Source organism: Pongo pygmaeus, chromosome 5, assembly GCF_028885625.2.
Source record: "Pongo pygmaeus isolate AG05252 chromosome 5, NHGRI_mPonPyg2-v2.0_pri, whole genome shotgun sequence".
Classification (NCBI taxonomy): domain Eukaryota; kingdom Metazoa; phylum Chordata; class Mammalia; order Primates; family Hominidae; genus Pongo; species Pongo pygmaeus.
Window position 1 is genome coordinate 142,454,985 of NC_072378.2, and position 21,620 is coordinate 142,476,604.

Sequence of the window (21,620 nt, forward strand, 5' to 3'; positions counted from 1 at the left end):
GGACTATGCCTATAACATAGAAAATACTTGATTAGTGTTCACTATCATTATTATTATCAAATATTTTAGTTTGTATTTATTCTTCTAATTGTTATATACAATTGAATATGTTGCATCTTAAATAGCACGAGTTATGGGTGTTTAAGGAAAAGCTTAGTATACTAATAGAGTCTTCTCAAATCTGGAAAAAGAAATAGTATGAAATATATCGATTTAAATATTAGATTTATTGACACATGCTTTTAAAAATGGTAGCTTTTAAACTGTAATCAATACATTTGCATTTTCCTAAAAGAAGAAGACATTTATTCAGAGAAAACTGTGGTATCATGCAAGAAAAGCAGAAAAAAATTGCCTAAGTGTGATCTCACATATTTGTCAGTTGGGTATTGCAAGAGAGGATGAATAAATGGTTGAACTCACTGGAATTACACAAATCCTATCGCATCTATACACAATCATCCAAATATTCAAGGATTTAGCAATGTATACTAAGATGGCCATGCAAACTTGTGAGTTGTAGTTTTGCAATTTGGGACATATGATACCTATTTTACATTCATAATGTAAATCATATTCATATGATGCCTATTTTACATTCATAATGTAAATCATATTCATATCATACCTATTTTATAATTCATAATATTAATTTCATTATATCTGTTAATCACATACTTAGAAGTTACAGATATGAATTATTTCTATAAATTATGAACAATCACAGAATCACAATAAATGCCCATGTGATTAAGCTCCACCTTTGAATTTTTTATTATTTTCTTAAAATGAAGGACGTGTGTGTGTGTGTGTACATATATACATATATGTATATATTTATGTATACACACATACATGTATACATGTATACACACATACACATATATATGTATATATGTACACACATACACATATATATGTATATATGTACACACATACACATATATATGTATATATGTACACACATACATGCAATAGTTGTGAATTGAATGAAATTCACCAGGACAATCTGACTTGTATTTCAAATAATAGGAGTTTGAATATTACCCTTACTGAATCAGAGTCAAAACAGAAATTTATTTCATGCTTCGAGATAAAACAAAACCTCAGACAAATATGCTAGAATTGGCTTTAGCAACAGCCTAAATACTAAAGCAATGTTAAATTATACATATTGCATTGGTTTGGGGATCATCTTTAATATGAAATATATATAATGTACGTGTATGTACGTGTGTGTGCAAATATATATACATGTATGCATTATATGTAGTGATTTAAAGTCTTTTCTCATATTCTAATTATTAGGAAATGAAAAGAGAAATAATAAAGTCTAGTGTAGAGAAAAAACGTCTTGCATTTTCTGAGTCAATCATGCAGTTGCCTAATAAATTAGCTAAGCAACAGCAAGAATAGGATAATTATTTCGTTCTGATCTGCTGAATAGGAATTTTAACAGTTACTAAGTTCTCTCCAGGTAGTGAGTTGAATGGCCAAAATCACAGTGCCACTTCCTGCTTCATGCTGTGCCCATTTAGTAAAACAGAATTGGTCACCATGTTCTTAGCATTGCTTTTCAGAGATGTCATACGCACCGCTGAAGAGCTGAGTAGGTAGCTGGTTCCTCTCTCTTGATAGGACTTCCTCCCACAGCAGAGTTGGCTGTTGAAATGCCTCCTGAAGCTTTCACTGAGTAGGTAAAGAGCAAATGGGTTGACACAAGAATTGCCAAAACTGAGAACCCGGGCAACTAAGGTGACAATCATGTGGCCTAGAGATGGATCAATCTCATTATAGTTGAAAGACCGATACATGTAAAGGATGTGGTTTGGAAACCAACAGAAGATGAAGCAGCCCACAAAGACAAGCACAATTTTAGCCAGGCGTTTCCGTGTTTCCATCTGCAAATATAAGAAATTGATCCCATTGGTTAAAGTGAAAATGGAACCAGCCACATCCCAACTTTATCAAGTCAGGAAAGAGCAAAATTTACAGCATGATAATACATCCAAAATACATAAATTATTTATTTTCCTCACCAAAGTGATGATGGATTTTAACAGTTTGATAAAGCTTATTTTGGTCTCTACATTATTTGCATTAAAAAATATTTGACAGCTTATACAAAACTCAGTGATAAATTACTAAATGCTGTCTTCATATTATTTATTTATTTTCTTTTTGCTTAATGTCTCATTTTGTGTAACATAAATATAAGTCATTTCTGTTTGTATTAAATCCACTAAATTAATAAATCATAGAATATATTCAAGCTAGGTGTTTTAAAAAAATCAGGGTGTTTTAAATAGGAAAAATTGATCTGATGAAGCAGGGCTTGACTTTTTAAAACTACCACTCCACAGGAAAACAAAATAACAACTTGAAATTTAAACTCCTGACTTACACAAATCAAAAGCATCTGATATAACTGTGAGTCCTGTAAACATTATTACATTGTCACATTCACAAATAAAAATAAATTTTCCTTCTCCATAAAATTTACATATTATGTTTACTGTTTCTGAGAGGGTATTCAAGAGTGTAATAAATAGGCAAAATTCAAATATTGGACATCAATATTTTTTAATCTAAAAGCAATTTCCTAACGTCAGTAGTTCAAGGGGTACCTTATATTTGTCTAATTTGTTTAAATATTTAATTAAGGCAACATGGACGTGGAATACTAATTTATTGAAAGACATTGGTAGTAGGTATCATAATATTTTCTGAGTGAATACTATTGGTCGTCAACTAGAATATTCCAAAGAAGCCTGGAAAGTTTTGGGATTGGAACATATCTGAAGGTAGGTAGCAGTAGAGTGGTGATGGAGGAAGCAAAGAAATGTGCAACTGAAGAGGAGCCCAGGCCAGGAAGCAGAATGTGATATTCCACATGGATCCCAGTTGCATAAGTTAGGCAACCCAACAATCAATCCTAAGAAAGTCAAATGTGAAATTTATCTTTCTAAGCAGTGTTATCCCTTCCAGGCGGACCATGAGTGCAAGAATGTCACAGCAGTCTATACTTGGAGATTCAAGTGCACAGGCAGGCTGTTGGCATTGAGATTATTTCTCAGCAGATGTCAAGACCCAGTTGCCCTGCCAGAGTTTATAGGTCCCAATAGGGAAATTCACAAAAACAAGGCAGGCAGGCCAAGGCCATTAAAAATTTAAAAAGTGAAGCAGGGGCTCTGTATATGAGAAAAACTCAATTTTAGAAACCAAAAGCAAATACTCAAATACCTAATTGAGATACACAGGGCTCAAATTGGATCACAGGGCTCAAATAAAAGAACTAATTATATAAAATAGAAAGCACAGTGAGCCAATGATCTGAACACATTGCCTCACTGATGGCAAATATTTAGATAAAGTCTATGAATTTATCTAACAATGCCTTCAATAATTGGGTGATTTTTTTAAGTCTTTAAAGCTGATGTGGATCTTTGATGTCGATGGCCACCAATTCATAAAGGTTACCTTCCATGCAAGAAACCTTTACTAGTTTCTGCTGTTGCTAACATGCCCAAGGCCCCAGCCTAATGCTCCATCTATGTTCCAGTAAATTTTAAATGATCTGCGATTCAATTTCTTTGCCTTTAATTTGGAAACAAGCATCGGTAACTACTCTGTACCTGCAAAACCCGTTAGAAGTTCTTTTCTGGCTGTACACAAATGTACAACCGGAAACTCTTTCTCACAAGAACACTATTTCTGTCTCTTTGTATATTAACACTGTTGATTTTTACCTTAAATTAGTACTGCACATTCTTGAAGGAAGAAAAAGTACACAAGGTGCATGATATAATTTTTAAATCAGCATATTATCTTTGTAGGGAAAGTTACAAATTTGAGTTGGGTCACGTACTGCTTCAGCACCAGCCCACCTTTGGATTGCACCTTTGGGTTCCTTTTCTGCTGCTCTTGCTATTCCCCTCATCTCTCATTCTGACTTCCACCCAAATCCCATCCCAAGATCCCAGGCAGTGTCCTATAGTCCTTTCCTGGTGCATCCTTCTTCTAGACTCCCTGCCATCCTTAGTGGGTTAATGGGAGAAGAAACAATAATCAAATTAATGTATGCGCATATGTGAAATTTTTCTGGTTTATTATGTTGTTTATTAAATAAAAATCTGCATGTAAAACAGGCCTTTCAATACATTAATTTCTAATGGTGGAATGTCAGGTCTTATCATAGATCCAGATAAATGATAAACTGAACCTAAGTAGGTCTTTGCAGGACTCTGATATCACCATATATTAGAGATCCCCATATATCCCTTCTAGTTAAGGCCTGTGAAGGCTCAACTCTGTTCTCATCAGTCATAGGATTAAAAGTCCACAAAATCAAACAATAAATAGCAGTTACTTGTCCTGACCACACACCACCAACCCACACCTACTAAGCTTACCTGTTTTTTGGTATGTTCATTGTATTCTCCAGGAAGATTGTGTGCGCTTTTAATTAAGGTCTTTGCAATATGATAATAATAAATGCTAATAATAGCAAGCGGTATGAGGAAATAGACCAAGAAAATGAGCACTGAATGAATCTTTGGATGTAATTCATCTGTTTGAGGGTATGGGATACATGCTGTGAAGCTGCTATTATCCAAGCTACTGATGAGCGCCACTTCTGAAAACACTGCTTCGGGAACTGCCAACAACACGGAGACCACCCAGATACCCGTGGCCTTCACACAGGTCCACAGCAATGCCCCTGACGTCTGCATGTCCATGGGGTTAACGATGGCTCTGTACCTGGGAAAATGATACATCTCAAGTTATTCCAGAAAGAAAGGAAAGAAAAAAGAGAAAGAAAAGGAAGAAAGAAAAAGAAAGGAAGAAAGGAAGAGAGAGAGAGGAAGAAAGAAAGAAAGAAAGAAAGAGAGAGAAAGGGAGAAAGAGAGAAAGAGAGAGATAAAGAAAGAGAAAGAAAGAAAGAAAGAAAGAAAGAAAGAAAGAAAGAAAGAAAGAAAGAAAGAAAGGAAGAAAGAAAGAAAGGAAGGAAGGAAGGAAGGAAGGAAGGAAGGAAGGAAGGGAGGAGAGAAGAGGAGAGGAGAGGAGAGGAGAGGGAAGGGAAGGGAAGGAAAGGAAAGGAAAGGAAAGGAAGAAAGGAAGGAAGGAAGGAAGGAAGGAAAGAGGGAAGGAAGGGAGAAGAGAAAGACATCCTGCTTATTAAGAGAGATGCCAACAATATTCTGTCTTTATAGCTCAAATTTATTTATTCCCTGGCTGCTTAAAAGTGTATGGAAGACCTAAGGTTCCTGGTGTCTCTCAGTCTACAAGTCATTCCACTACTTATTAGCACAGAAAACAGGAAGGGAGAGAAAAATATTTTAAATTGGCATTTGTTAAATCCTAGTCATTTCATTTCCAAAATCCTGGACATTCGTTTACCTCTTAAATTCTTCTGAATCTATATATGTTACATCTATCATAATGTATTGAATACCAAAATATAAGATGTTCACAAAATAATATTATTCAATTCTTCCTTGATACTTTTCCATAGCTTCTGAGCATGAGCCCCTTCACTCTTTTTCTAAGGACATTAATGAATTTTAGAAACGAATCTAGATTGGTCATATCACATTTTGACAAAATAAAATAAATAAAAGACTAATCTAGATTGGGATTTTCTCCATAATCCAATAATAAGGACTGAAAAACTTGAAAGCAGAACAATATTCTGTCTTTATAGCTCAAATTTATTTCATGTCAAGATCTCATAAAATTCTTTTCTCCTCCAACCTAAAATATTAATGGCAATATACTAGCAATGGACTAGTGATAAAGGAATCACACTCCAGGACACAGTAAACAATCCAAAACTTTCTACAGCTAACTCAAACACACATATTAAGTAAGGCAATGATGATGCAAACAATTCGAAATGGTATGTAAACCTCAAATTTTTTATATTTCTCTTTAAAGTATTTCAGGTGAAATTTGCTTATATACCTAGCAAATAAGATGCAGTACCACAGGATTTTAGTTAGACAAATCTGAATTATTACCCCATCTCTCATATTTTTTGGAAAATCACATTTATCAAGCACATCTCCACCTTCTTGATTTTAATTTCTAAGATATTGTTAGCTTTACTTTCCATCATTTTTTCTGAATTTTAAAATTTCTGCTATCATCTTTTGTTTCCTATAAGTTTTTTATGTTTTCAAATTATTTCTTTTTTATAGTGTCCTATTCCTATGTTATATGTGCACATTCTTGCCATGTATCTTTTTTTTTTTTTTTTTTTTTTTTTTTTTGACAGGGTCTCACTCTGTCACCCAGGCTGGAGTGCAGTTGCCTGATCTCAGCTCACTGCAATCTCCACCTCCCAGGTTCAAGCAATCCTCCCACCTTAGCTTCCCAAGTAGCTAGGACTACAGGTGTGTGCCACCAAGCCTAGCTAATTTTTGTATTTTTGTAGAGAGGAGGTTTTGCCATGCTGCTCAGGCTGGTCTCATACTCCTCCTGGGCTCAAGTGATCTGCCCACCTCAGCCTCCCAAAGTGCTGGGGTTATAGGTATGAGCTACTGCAGCCAGCTCTTGCTATGTATCTATAAAACTAATACAAAAATAAAAATTTAATCTCTTTCCAGGTTGTTTGATCTCTTTGTGCTGTAATCTCTCTCAATAAATTTGCATAATTATTGACTGACAATTCATATTTAAGAGCAAAGTACCAAAAAGCTGATTGTAATTTTTTTTCTGTGGAAGAAGACAAGGAAAGGTCAGAGAGGTTATCACTACAAAAAGATCAAGCCTTCTTTTTAGATTATCAAAAACCACAAAGGGTATTCTGAGCTTTCCTCCACGTATTTAAAAAGGAGAAGAAAATGTCACTTCTCTACCTCATATCATATTGTAGAGGTACTGTTGTAGTTTACTTGGGCTGCTATAATAAAGTACCATATACTGGGCGCTTATAAACAACAGAAATTTGTCACAATTCTGAAGACTAGGAAATCTAAGATAAAGGAATTGAGAGATTCAGTGTCTGGTGAGGGTCCCCCTTTTTTACATAGATGGATCTTCTTGCTGTTTATTCAAATGGTGGAAAGGTCAAGGGTCCCTTTGGAGTCTTTTATAAGGGTATGAATCCCATTCATGTGGGCCCCACTCTCATGACCTAATCACCTCCCAAAGGCCCACCTCTTAATGCCGTCATCTTGGGGAGTAGGATTTCAACATATGAATTTTGGCCAACATAAACATTCATATCATAGCAGGCATTATAACCATAAAATATATAGAGAAACTTTAAATAGAAATTAAAATAACAAATCACTCATTTTGATAAGATTGCTAGAAACAGATACAGAAATCTCAGTTTAGGGAAAGCAAGAAACCTAGCACAAATGTTGGCCTTTCCAACAGGGAGGATTATGAGCCACCTCTTGCAAGAAAAGATAGACCCCAACGATAGTCTCTAAATGATACACATTTGAATAAAAGGGCAGAATTGAAAATCCTACAAAAAAAGAATTATAGTTGAAAATACAGATTACCAAAGTGTTATTAGTACTGAGACATAGCTTACAATTGTCGAAGAACAATGTTGTATACCAACTGTGTGTATCTTTGAAAGGATAAAAAGCAAAAAATAAAATGAGATCGTGCAAATTAATGTGGACATGTTTTATCATGCTTCCTTCACTTCCTTCAAATATTTATAGACATGTGGGGAAAAGCATCTCTTAGTATAAAAAGTGTTTCACTGTGTATATTAGCATAGCAGGTATGTGTAAAAAGGTACATTTTCCCTTATAAATGGTCTCAGGAGGATATCCCTAACTGAAAACTAAATGCTAGAGAATGTTGATCAAAAGGCATACAAAGAGAAAAATAATCACTATTCATGTATTAAACCTCAATAAATAAATAGATTTCTTCATCAATTCTTATTTTGGATCTCGCTTGTAACATCTGTGTAGTTTAAATTTTAACGTAAAGAGATAATTAAATTTAATCATAAAACAAAATACATAATAAAAATGGGATCTTTTTTTACCTCTTACAGAGTCATCATAGCATCTCAAAAATCTCCATCTACACTAATCTTTCTAATGACACTACCCAAAATTTCTTTATTTCTTTTCTTATTAAACTTTCATTTATCAGGCAAAGAATAGGTCCACAAAAAGTCTGAGTGTGAACTGCATAAGAGAAAGGTCTTGCTCACTGTTATATCTCTAATATATAACACAATGCCTGGCCTGACCAGTAGAGTCCATAGAGTCTCAATAAATGGTTGAAACTATAGCCTGAGCAACAGGGAGATCCTTATTAGGAGCAATTGTGGTAAAGTGAGTGGGAGTTGTTGGGTATTATGTTGAAGTGGGAATGGTGATGACAAATTGAGACTGAGTCTAATCTAGTGATGCCTAAGATGCATCAATATTCAGAAACACCTAGAGAAGTAAAAAAAAGAAAGAATATGATTAGGCTTCTCTGTAGACTTACTAATGCAGAGTCCCTAGAATGTGAAGTGTGGGATTCTGCATATTACTAACATTTCCAGGTGATTCTGATGATAAGCTGGGTTTAGAAACCATGTTTTAAGAGAGTTGTGTGCAGCAGTGAGAATCTTTGCCACAGGCTTCCTGCAAGGTGGTCCAGTGCAATGGGTGCACATTCAGCAACAGAATGGATAGTATCCAGAATCCAGCAGAAATTCAGCATTTGAAGAATCAGATGCCTGCTCTTTAATTATGATATGTCACATCATGAGGAAGACATTATTCTTCTTTTGCAAATAAGGAAAACACCACCTTATGGCCATGAGTTTTGTGCTGTTTTATCCTTTTTCTCCAATTAAAACATTTGGATGTAATGGATACATGGTTAGCAGCACCCAGGAACCATAAACCGAAGCCTGATGCAATCCCTCCTTATTTATAGTGTGTCCCAAAAGTTTCAGATCAAGGTAGATGAATAATCTTCAAAAGCTATAAACAACATATAAATTATGGCAATATTATGAATCTTGTGAGAATTATACAGTGCCTTTCTAATTCAATGTGTGAAATTACTTCTAAGTATAAAAGAAAGAGATAAACTAGAAGTGTTCAAGATCAATGAATAAAAGATATCTAATTTATTGGAGTAAAATAACATTTATTTAACAATAAGCCCTGTAAATTCAAATTAAAAACTAATAAATTATATGCAGAAACTACAATTGATTCTGTTTCTATGGTTATATAAAGATAACAGAGCGTTTGTTGCAGCAAGCAAATTTTTCTTTTTGAAAAGGCTATGTGAAAGCCCTCAGAAAAATCTATGACTCACATTTTGTGAAAGTATGGGTCATTTTACATTTTCCAACTTTTCTTTTCCCTGCCCTTGGTTTCCTCCCTTTTTAGTCCTGTGGTGTGTTGTTGGTATCCTTATTTTTAAGCTGCCTTAAATTCTCCTGTCGCAAATCTAATATGGTTTGGCTCTGTATCCCCAACAAAATCTCATGTAGAATTGTAATCCCCAGTGGTTGAGAGAAGGACCTGATGGGAGGTGACTGGATCATGGGGGCAAATTTCCCCTTCCTGTTCTCGTGGTAGTGAGTTGAGTTCTCATGAGATCTGGTTGTTTGAAAGCATGTAGCACTTCCCCCTTAGCTCTCTCTCTCCTGCCACCATGTGAAGACATGCTTGCTTCCCCTTCACTCTTCTGCCATGTTTCTAAGTCTCCTGAGGCCTCCCCAGCCATGCCTCCTGTACAGCCTGTGGAACTGTGAGTCAATCAAACCTCTTTTCTTTATAAGTTACCCAATTTCAGGTAGTTCTTTATAGCAGTGTGAGTAATACAAAGTTGAACAAAAATAAGTTGAACATAAACAAGTCATCACTCTAGCATTATAGGGTGAGTGTGGACTATTATTCTAAAGAGTTAGAAGTACACTCTTGGTGCCAATCTCACTACCAATTAAGACACTGAGAGGCAAGGGCTATGGAGCAAAAAAGAAAGCATCATCTCCAGTCAGGAGCAGCTGGTTAACATGAACCTGAGCTTCAGTCAGGAGTTTTGATGAGAAAGCAGCAAGCAGTTAACAGCACTCCCTCTCACCACTGAACAAAACACTGATGGAAAAGTCCTACGAAGCCTAGGGAGTGTTAGACCCAGGGCCTGTATCCAATCTATTTCAGTATCTTAACAAATAATTACACTCAATAGAATATCTGTTTGCATTGATATAATATACAAATAATATTAATGATTCAAGACTTTGTCTACTGACCTAGTTATGGAATGAAATCTGATTATCCTAACCAGCACACAAAAACTTGGATTTTGTATTAATAATTATTAAGGCATTAGAAACATAATCAGATTTGGTACAACATTATTTTTGCATTTAATACAACATTGGCTATTTGGTATCAGAAGAAAGTATTACCCAATACGTTAAACTAATATTAGTTTATTTTTATGGTTTTTATAGTTTTATTTTTTAAATTTAATTTATAAATGCATTTTGGTTAACAGTTATATAAGAAGCCAGAATAAAGAATTGATATCTAGTTTTATATTTGTTAATACATGAAATTATGAAGTTTACAGTTTAGCACAAGGAATCTGTGAGAATTTTTCCTATGAAGGAAAAAGGAAAACTCCATTCCTAAGAGTTATTTGCATTTTAATAATGTGCCATCAGAGGCCAAAAGGTCTTCAAGAATCAAAGAAATAACATTCCAAATTTGGAAATGCAGCTACTCATATATAGAGAAGGAGATAACTATAACACCAACCATGAGCAAAATATGGCTTATGGGGCGCCACCAACCTGATGTCACAGCACATACGTCCCAATACTCCATGGTGGGATGTGAGAATATGTGTGTGTGTGTGTGTATGTGTGTATGTATAAAAGTGTTAGAAACATGACAGAATATAGAAATACTTTTAATCAACTACTTTATGTAAGCAAGCAAGCAATATACATTTTCAAAATTGTAACAAAAATGTCTATCAAGATAACAGTAAAAAAAAAATAGTAAATTAAGACTACCACTATCACCACTCCATACCATGCACTGTCTCTCCTCCAGCCATACTGGTTATTATGATGTGCCTCTGAGGCATGACTGCAGTGGGTACAAAAGCTGTTGCCTAGGGATCTGTCTGCTGAAACTCCTCGGAAGAGTTTGGAAAGTTGAGGATTAATAATCACAGACACCAGCCAGGAGCGGTGGCTCACACTTGTAATCCCAACACTTTGAGAGGCCAAGGTGGGCAGATCGCTTGAGGTCAGCAGTTCGAGACCAGCCTGGCCAACATGTGAAACCCTGTCTCTACTAAAAATACAAAAATTAGCCAGACATAGTGGCATGTACCTGTAATCTCAGCTACATGGGAGGCTGAGGCAGGAGATTTGCTTGAACCTGGGAGGCAGAGGTTGCAGTGAGCCAAGATCGTACCCCTACACTGCAGCCTGAGCGACAGAGCAAGATTCTGTCCCAAAAAATAAAATATAATAGTAATCACAGATACCAGTGTCATCTGACCACCCTTTGGCCATATCAAACAAGGTGTTTTAGGCCTCAAGGTGGATTCAAAATATTTGTGTTTTTCATTTTAGTCTTTGCAATCTAATGATGCTGACATCAATGAAGTGTAGAATAAGAGTCTCCACTTCACATTGGAATATGCTTTCTGAAATCTAATTATCTCCCTGGGTTTTTTTCTATGTACTGTGATCTCTATTTTTCAACTCTCTACTGTTATTTTGTTAGGCAAAGACACTTAGGCCATCTGTGAAGACAGGATACACGATACGAATAATTGAATTTGTTGTTTAAAGACTCTAATAACATAATTTTTATTTGTTTATTATAGTTTTTATTGCTGCAACTACTACTTAATTTTGAATTCAAGGCACTTCTTTTATTTTGCAGTTACATTTTATGATATTTTTTCACTGTAATAAATCTAATGAATCAGCTCCTGTACTCTTTTTTTTTTTATGCTTGGGTGCTTTGTTTTAAACTCAGCTTTTAAGTCTGCTGGTAAATAAAAAATACTACTAGTAATTTCTTATACCAAGAATTGTAATAATGTGGATTAATGGTGAAGAGTTCAGACTTTAAATGGCGTTCAAACACGTTGGCACCATCAGTGGCTAGCTGTGAGATCATAAAAATGTTGCTGAATTTCCAATCTGTTTTCTTAGCTTTAAAGTTTTTAATTTAAATATAATAATGCCTATCTCACAGCGTTGTGAGGATTGAAAAATCACACACAAAAAATTAGCAGTGTGCTAAGTGCAATTAATCCTACAATTGATTCCACATCCACAAGATATCATAGCGTTTGGTGAGATATAGTAAGAGGTCTTCACGTACTAATCAACTATTGATTGCTATGCTCTAGAAGAAAAATAGAAGTGTAGATGATATATAACAAACCATTTCTAACCCATTTTAAGTGAATCATGGAATATATTGCATAACTTCATCAACAGTTACTCAGGTTTCCTAGTTTATATTTCCTAAACACACACTGGTAGACAAGGGTAGCCTATGGACCAAGTAGGCTCACCTTTCCTTATCATTATTACTAAAGTATTCACTCCGTGTTCACAGAATATATGATGCACAAATGAAACAGAGAAAGTCAGTAAATATATGAGGATTATTATTTTCTCTGATCTTGGCCAGGGCAAATTTACCTGTGTAAATGGTCATGCGTCGCCATGACAATAGATTGTAAAAACTGGTGTGAAATAAACTCCAACCCTGGGTCTTGCTACCAATGCCATGTCTTTAGAATAAAAGCATAATGATAGTAATTTAAACTACTGTGGTTGCTAATCATTGTTTTATTCTAATCACTAAGTAGGTTTTTTTAACTTTCTAGGTAAAATAAGATTGCGTAAAGAGGGGCAGCTAAGCTAGTCATATTTTTGCTTTGAAATTCAGAGAAAGTATTTTAAAAGATAATAGAAATGCTGCCACATAAACAAAATTAGGTACATAATTTATACAAAAGGCACCTAAATTTCCAGGAGTGTGGTTTTTAAGAAAGTGAATCATTTTCAGTTTCTCAAGTCTCTGTTGAATGTTGTGTTTCCCTCAGTCACGATTAACTCTTCAATGCCAAAGTAGTATTCCAGTATTATTGCAAATACCAGGAAATTCAGATACAGACTTATTTTTCATTAGCAATTGAATACATAAATTAAAGAGGAGAGTGAATACCACCTTAATTATCCAAGTTAATGGTTTATCTAAATAGCTTAAGTCAGTCCTCCATTCCCACCAAGGGAATTAAACCACAGCTCCACGAAAAGATACCTAATTTTGCATTTTTCCCCACCCCTATCCAAACATTCCCTTCTGCTTAAATGGACGCTGAGTCAAGAGACTTGGATTTTCCTCCCTGGTCTTCCATTAGAAATTACATTCCCTGGGCCTCAATATGCACATCTGAAAAATGACAGAGTTGAACTAGTTGATCTGCAAAATAGAATAATGGACACTTCACACCCTTAACATATGTCAAAAGCAGATTTAATATCAAAGATGTATTTTGGGTACCTATCTGTGGAAAAAAAAGTCTCTTAGCTTCAGGTATTAAACAAGAAGAATGTGAAAAGTCATCTGCCTAAAGAACATTTATTAATCTAATTGGGTTTACTTCTAAGAAATAGTAAAATTCAGTTAATAAATTTAAGTAGTTCTCCTCTTACTTGAAAAAAATCAAAATTAAATATTTCCCTAATATTAAGCAGACATTCTTACCTATTAGATTCTTATTCTACTGCATAAAGGAAAGTACACTTATAAGATTTTAAGCACACACAAAAAGCTTCAACAAGATACTCGCTCTTTTGCATGTTTATTCCGTAGTTTTTCTATGAAATAATACTCCTTAAGTGTAGGAGGTGGGACTAGGAGATGCAATTTTAAATACAATTTTAATTGTTTCTTTAAAACATAGTAATGTTCTTATATTTTTCCAAGCCTCACATGTCAGTCCGTTTTAACTCTGTTTACTCTACTTCCCAAGTACACACTCTCTCCCTCTCTTCCTCTCCACACCCAACCTTTCCTTGCGTCCTTCTGCCAATAGGTGTACTCCGGATGAGTCTTCTCTACTCGCCCCTCTCCACGACTTTTCCAAGCCACCCACAGCTACCTGTGCTCTTACCTGTCGGCGCTGAGGGCAGTGAGAGTGAACACGGAAACCCCCACGGAAGTGAGCTGGATGACAGGGATCAGTTTGCAGCCCACCTTGCCGAACATCCACTCGTCGAAGAAGTAGCGCGAGGCGTCCACCGGGATGCAGGTGAGCAGCAGCAGCAAGTCCCCGGCCGCCAGGTTAGAGATGAAGATGTTGGGGACGCTCCTCATGGCGCTGTTGGTGATGAAGATCTTCACCAGCATGATGTTCCCCAGCAAGCCCACGGTGATGATGAGCAGGTAGAGGGACGGGATCACACAGCGGATCACCAACTCCGCGGTGGTCCCGTCCGAGGCCGGCAGGAAATCCCTTTCCCACCCCTCGGGAACGGAACCGCTCTCATTCGCGCCGGTGGTCACCGAGAGGTTGGAAAGAGACTTAGAGGGCATGATCTCCTTTCCAGCAGAGTCCGCTGGAGTTTTCACGCGCTCCGGTGCCCTGAGGACTGAACGCCCACGATTTGGGTTTAACTGATGTCCCTCCCTCTCGCCCCTGCAAGTTTACTGTCCGCGGGGCGCGCCTCTTAGCGCCAGGTCCCTAAGAGTTCAGGACCTGGGGAGAGGTCTGTCCACACACTCGGGCGCTCCGCTTCTAGAGGGGGGAAATGGCTCCGGCTAACTCTGAATTTGAATAATAAAAAAAAAAAAAAAAGCGGTTGCGTCTTTGTTCCATATTCAGTGGTTTGTTCTCGCGGTTAGCTAGCGGAAAACAGTCTTTCAGGAACAAGGAGCTGTCCCTTGGGGATCAGTGGACTCACCTGCCCTACTGTTCGCCCAGAGAAGCGGAAGTCATCCTGGCGCTGTCCAGCGGGCCGCGGCTGAAATCCTGGAAACTAGCGCGGGGCCACCTGCAACCTGCTTTTCCCACAGCTTTGCTCTTGTTTGTGAAGTTCCTGTTGTATTGTGTGGAACTGGAGGGGAGGCCAGTCCTCCATGCATGTGTGTGTGCCCCTATATACATCTATCCTTACCTGCCTCCAAGCAGGAGGAGCCCAGGTGAGAACTTTGGAATCTCTGAGGATTAAAGGGCTGAGCTGTCAAGTCCCTAATGCTGAAACACAGAATTTAGGGGAAAAAAAGAGTGCCAAAGAATGAAGCTCATAAATGAAATCCTCTCGTTACTCTTCTTCTGATTATCTACTGTTCTTACCTTAAATGTGAAAATTATTTCCTATAGTTGGTGTATTATTTTTAAATTTATATTTTATTGAATTACAACATGTAAAACGTACACATTTCTTAATCGTCCTGCTTAATCTAATCATCATTCAGAGCCCACAATCTAGCCACCATCTCCCAAAATAACCACCATTTGGCTTGTTATTAAATAAGTGTGCCTCCTATTGAGCATCATATAAATGGAATCATTCAGCATACACTCTGGCATCTAGGTTCTTTCACTCGACACCATATCTGTGAGATCCACTCATGTTTTTTCTCAGGTGGCATTTTTCATTACTGTATACTACATCATTTCATAAATATACCACAGTTTGTTTATCCATTCCATATTGATTAACATTTGGGTTCCTTACAATTTTAGTCAACCTGAGTAATGTTTCTATGAACATTATTTTACATGTGTTCCGGTGCACATTTGAATAAATCCCAGGTGTGGATTTGCCAGGTCATAGTACTTGAGTATGTTCAGCTTTACTGGAAACTGACAATTTTTCAAAATAAATTACTAACTTATTTTTTCTTTTGGAACCTCGCTTGACAATTTTAATTGTCAATTCTATCTATTAAGGCAGAGTATATGTATGCTTATGACTGAGTAATGCCACTCGTAGATATATATTCAATAAACATCTGATATGCTGTTTTAAATAGGTTGTCCCTAAGAACAAAACAGTTTCCCAAATCACCACCATCTGAGTCTAACGTAAACTGATCAGAAATGGTGGCGCAGTTCTGGAGTTAGCTAAATAACACTCTTCATTAGGGAAAACATTTGACTAGTTCTTTGTATTAAAGGATAAATTTGAACAATTGAATAATAACAATGTAACTAGCCAAGGACTACCTATGATGATCTAGCCATAAACTGATAAAATGTGTATATATGCAACGTCATTTATAAATTAAGCAACTTTTCCAGATATTGCCCACCAAGAGCACTGTCAAATCATAATTGAATTAGACAAGGTAAGTATTTGCATTGTAATCAATTTTAAGTTTTATGTTTTTTAACTCAAATAAAAGTCCTTATTGTACTCTTCTGGAATTTCACCACTTAAAATAATTCATTAAAAATTAAGATTAGTTAAATAGAATATTTACATATAAATATATTTGAATATATAAATATTCTATTTATATTTACAAAAATTATACACATATATAGAGGGAGAGGGAGCAAGAGAAAGAGGAAGAGAGAGCAAGGAAATTAATATTACATGTAAGTTGAGAAATGTCTCTAGGAATTTTATCTCCAAAGTTATTTGTTTTCTTTTTAACATCCAATCTTACTATACAGAATAAATTACTAAAGCAATCTTCCAATTATGAAATGTCTAAAATTCAAACTGCAACTATGCCATTTTAACATATTTTATATAAAAATATATTGAAATCGAAATTACTGTATGAATTTTTGTATTCTCCTCTGATTGCGTCTGTGTGTTCCTAATCATTTAGATGAGAAAAAAATGTTTAGTCTAAAAGCTGGATTAATAAATATCCAATTGACAGGCCTTGTAGAAACAAGGCATCTGGATTGAATTTTCTTCATTTTAAGTAAATTTATATGTATTTACTTAAAGATTTGTGTTCATTGTAGTGAATAATATAATGAATATTTTAATAATTTTTTTGGTATTTTATTAAAATGTTATAAAGTTATAATAATGTATTATTTAGATTCATCACAAAATTACATATAAGAACACAGTATTGTCTCATATTAATAGAATGCATACACATCAAAGGTAAACATATACTGGAATGAAACACTATTTGTTTATTTATGTTTTGAGACAGGGTCTTGCTCTGTCACTCAGGCATGTGCAGTGGCATGAAGATGGCTCACTATAGCCTCAACCTCCTGCATTCAAACAATTCTCCTGCCTCACCTTCCCCATGTAGCTGGGACTGCAAGTGTGCCCCACCATGCCTGGCTAACTTTTTTAATTTTTTGTAGACATGGGGTCTCACTTTGTTGCCCCGGCTGGTCTCAAATTCTTGGGCTCAAGCAATCCTCTTGCCTCAGCCTCCCAAATGTCTATAATTACAGGCATGAGCCATAGCACCCAGCCATACAAACTTTTTTATTGTGTTCAATATGTCATATACCATATTAGGTTCCTTAGACTCATATACTTAATGTTTATCAATATTCTTGGATAAAAATACTTGAGTCTTAACATGATTCACAGAGACAAGATAAATTGTCTAATTTGAAAGAGACCTCATAAAACTGCATTTTGAAATTTATTGTATTTGAAATCAGTGTCTGTTATGTCTCTTTGTTTCTGGAGAAAACAATTGTGTCAAAAAATGTGGTTTCTATATAAATGAAGTATACATTTTTAATCCAGAGTATTCGATGTTTATAAATATACATTGTATATTTTATTGCCCTAATACAGGAACTGTTCAGAACCATATTGATGCTGTTTCAAATTCATTGACATGAGTATTATTGTTGTAAGTGAATATGAAGAATTTGAAATTTAAACCAATTTTGTAATCCTCATCTGCTTCAATGTATCTATCCTTCAGTGTATTATGAAAAAATATAAAATATTATACTTATGGAGACATTTTATAGATTTTTCTTAAGATCATGACAAAGGCAAGTATACCTGCTATTATCATTGTTATTCAACACACTAGAGGAGATTCCAACCAATGCTATTGCAACAGAAATGGAAATGAAAAGCATAAAATTTGAGAGAAAGGAGATACTAATACAAAGATATAATATTAAAATTAAAATGGAACTGGCAAAAGAACAGAAAAAACATCAATGGAAGAGAGTAGAAAGTTCAAAGTCAGTTGCATGTAGATAAGGAAACAACACTCAAATGTGTATTACAACAAATAGACACTTAGTAGATAATACTGGGAAAACTGTTTCACAGGCAAGAAGAATAAAACAGAGTCTCTATGTAATACTATATGTAGTATTATAATTCTAGTGCATTAAAAGTCACAGTATGAAAAAGTAATTTGGGGAAGATAATAGAAGAAAATCTTAAAGAATATATATGAGACCATGGGGGTGGGAAGTGATTCCTACTTCAAGTCAAGATGGAGTAACAGAGAATACACTGAAAACATAAAAACCAGACAAAACATATTAAACGGTAGTTTTTAGACATTGGCAGCACAAAAGAGGCAGCACAAAACGGTGATCCCTAAGACAGGTTTAACAGATGAGATGAGCTCTACCATTGCTCTATCTTACTGCCTAGAGAAAGAGTTTTCAGCCCATGCACAAGGATAAGGAATCCACACTGAGCCTGGAAGTCTCTCATACTTGAGAAGATGGAATTGGAATCAGCAGAACAGAGAAAAGTGAGTCATACAGAGAAAAAACTCCGGAGATTCACAGAATTTCCCCTTGGGTTTTCAGCTAAATACGTGTTTCTATCTGCATGTGGGAAAATTAACCAATTCTCAGGAAAACACTTACCCAAAAAGGGTCAATTAGCAATTTAAAGAAGCTATGTTCCTACCAGCCACAGTATAACAACCTTGTAAACACATAGTTTTAGGTACATTACTTAGAAGTGTATTGTCTTTGTAGTTAGGAAAAATTAACCATAGACCAAAGGTTTCTCTGGTCTTGCCCTCAAAGCTTAAAAGCAGGGATTAAAATGGCAAAACACTAGTTCTAAGAAACCTGATGGTATCTTAGAACAAACTTTAAGAATTTTTTTCTTTTTATTTATTATACTTTAAGTTTTAGGGTACATGTGCACAACGTGCAGGTTTGTTACATATGTATACATGTGCCATGTTGGTATGCTGCACTCATTAACTCATCATTTAGCATTAGGTATATCTCCTAATGCTATCCCTCCCCCCTCCCCCCACCCCAAAATAGTCCCTGGTGGGTGATGTTCCCCTTCCTGTGTCCACGTGTTCTCATTGTTCAATTCCCACCTATGAGTGAGAACATGCAGTGTCTGGTTTTTTGCCCTTGTGATAGTTTGCTGAGAATGATGGTTTCCAGCTTCATCCATGTCCCTACAAAGGACATGAACTCATCATTTTTTATGGCTGCATAGTATTCCATGGTGTATATGTGCCACATTTTCTTAATCCAGTCTATCATTGATGGACATTTGTGTTGGTTCCAAGTCTTTGCTATTGTGAATAATGCCACAATAAACATACATGTGCATGTGTCTTTATAGCAGCATGATTTATAATCCTTTGGGTATATACCCAGTAATGGGATTGCTGGGTCAAATGGTAATTCTAGTTCTAGATCCCTGAGGAATTGCCACACTGACTTCCATAATGGTTGAACTAGTTTACAGTCCCACCAACAGTGTAAAAGTGTTCCTATTTCTCCACATCCTCTCCAGCACCTGTTGCTTCCTGACCCTTTTTGTTTGTTTGTTTCTTTCTTTTTTTTTCTTTTTTTTATAGTATTATTATACTTTAAGTTTTAGGGTACATGTGCACAATGTGCAGGTTAGTTACATATGTATACATGTGCCATGCTGGTGTGCTGCACCCATTAACTCGCCATTTAGCATTAGGTATATCTCCTAATGCTATCCCTCCCCCCTCCCCCCACCCCACAACAGTCCCCAGAGTGTGATGTTCCCCTTCCTGTGTCCATGTGTTCCCATTGTTTAATTCCCATCTATGAGTGAGAACATGCGGTGTTTGGTTTTTTGTCCTTGCGATAGTTTACTGAGAATGATGATTTCCAATTTCATCCATGTCCCTACAAAGGACATGAACTCATCATTTTTGATGACTGCATAGTATTCCATGGTGTATATGTGCCACATTTTCTTAATCCAGTCTATCATTTTTGGACATTTGGGTTGGTTCCAGTCTTTGCTATTGTGAATAGTGCCGCAATAAACATACGTGTGCATGTGTCTTTATAGCAGCATGATTTATACTTTTTAATGATCGCCATTCTAACTGGTGTGAGATGGTATCTCCTTGTGGTTTTGATTTGCATTTCTCTGATGGCCAGTGATGATGAGCATTTTTTCATGTATCTTTTGGCTGCATGAATGTCTTCTTTTCAGCAGTGTCTGTTCATATCCTTTGCCCAGTTTTTGATGGGGTTGTTTGTTTTTTTCTTGTAAATTTGTTTGAGTTCATTGTAGATTCTGGATATTAGCCCTTTGTCAGGTGAGTAGATTGCAAAAATTTTCTCCCATTCTGTAGGTTGCCTGTTCACTCTGATGGTAGTTTCTTTTGCTGTGCAGAAGCTCTTTAGTTTAATTAGATCCCATTTGTCAATTTTGGCTTTTGTTGCCATTGCTTTTGGTGTTTTAGACATGAAGTCCTTGCCCATGCCTATGTCCTGAATGGTATTGCCTAGGTTTTCTTCTAGGGTTTTTATGGTTTTAGGTCTAACATGTAAGTCTTCAATCCATCTTGAATTAATTTTTTTATAAGGTGCAAGGAAGTGATCCAGTTTCAGCTTTCTACATATGGCTAGCCAGTTTTCCCAGCACCATTTACTAAATAGGGAATCCTTTCCCCATTGCTTGTTTTTCTCAGGTTTGTCAAAGATCAGATAGTTGTAGATATGTGGCATTATTTCTGACGGCTCTGTTCTGTTCCATTGGTCTATCTCTCTGTTTTGGTACCAGTACCATGCTGTTTTGGTTACTGTAGCCTTGTAGTATAGTTTGAAGTCAGGTAGCATGATGCCTCTTTTGTTCTTTTGGCTTAGGATTGACTTGGCAATGCGGGCTCTTTTATGGTTCCATATGAACTTTAAAGTTTTTTCCAATTCTGTGAAGAAAGTCATTGGTAGCTTGATGGGAATGGCATTGAATCTATAAATTACCTTGGGCAATATGGCCATTTTCACCATATTGATTCTTCCTACCCATGAGCATGGAATATTCTTCCATTTGTTTGTATCCTCTTTTATTTCATTGAGCAGTGGTTTGTAGTTCTCCTTGAAGAGGTCCTTCACATCCCTTGTTAGTTGGATTCCTGGGTATTTCATTCTCTTTGAAGCAATTGTGAATGGGGGTTCACTCATGATTTGGTTCTCTGTTTGTCTGTTAGTGGTGTATAAGAATGCTTGTGATTTTTGTACATTGATTTTGTATCCTGAGACTTTGCTGAAGTTGCTTATCAGCTAAAGGAGATTCTGGGCTGAGACAGAGGGTTTTCTAGATGTACAATCACGTCATCTGCAAACAGGGACAATTTGAATTCCTCTTTTCCTAATTGAATACCCTTTATTTCCTTCTCCTGCCTGATTGCCCTGGCCAG

The 21,620-nt window shown here is 36.0% G+C and overlaps 1 protein-coding gene across 2 annotated transcripts in view; it reads right to left on the bottom strand.

Moving 5' to 3' along the window:
- Window positions 1-208: 208 nt before the first annotated feature.
- The window catches only part of NMBR (neuromedin B receptor), a 76,908-nt gene continuing 55,496 nt past the window's right edge, over window positions 209-21,620 (bottom strand). Inside the window, exons 3-5 of one of the 2 annotated variants that reach the window (XM_054491671.2) lie at window positions 14,155-15,237; window positions 4,413-4,761; window positions 209-1,901 (exon numbers count right to left, since the gene is read on the bottom strand). In XM_054491671.2, the coding sequence (XP_054347646.1) occupies window positions 1,500-1,901; window positions 4,413-4,761; window positions 14,155-14,576 (1,173 nt within the window). In that variant the 5' untranslated portion in view covers window positions 14,577-15,237 and the 3' untranslated portion in view covers window positions 209-1,499. The remainder of the gene's footprint in view (window positions 1,902-4,412; window positions 4,762-14,154; window positions 15,238-21,620) is intronic. The other variant, XM_054491673.2, reaches the window with a different exon arrangement.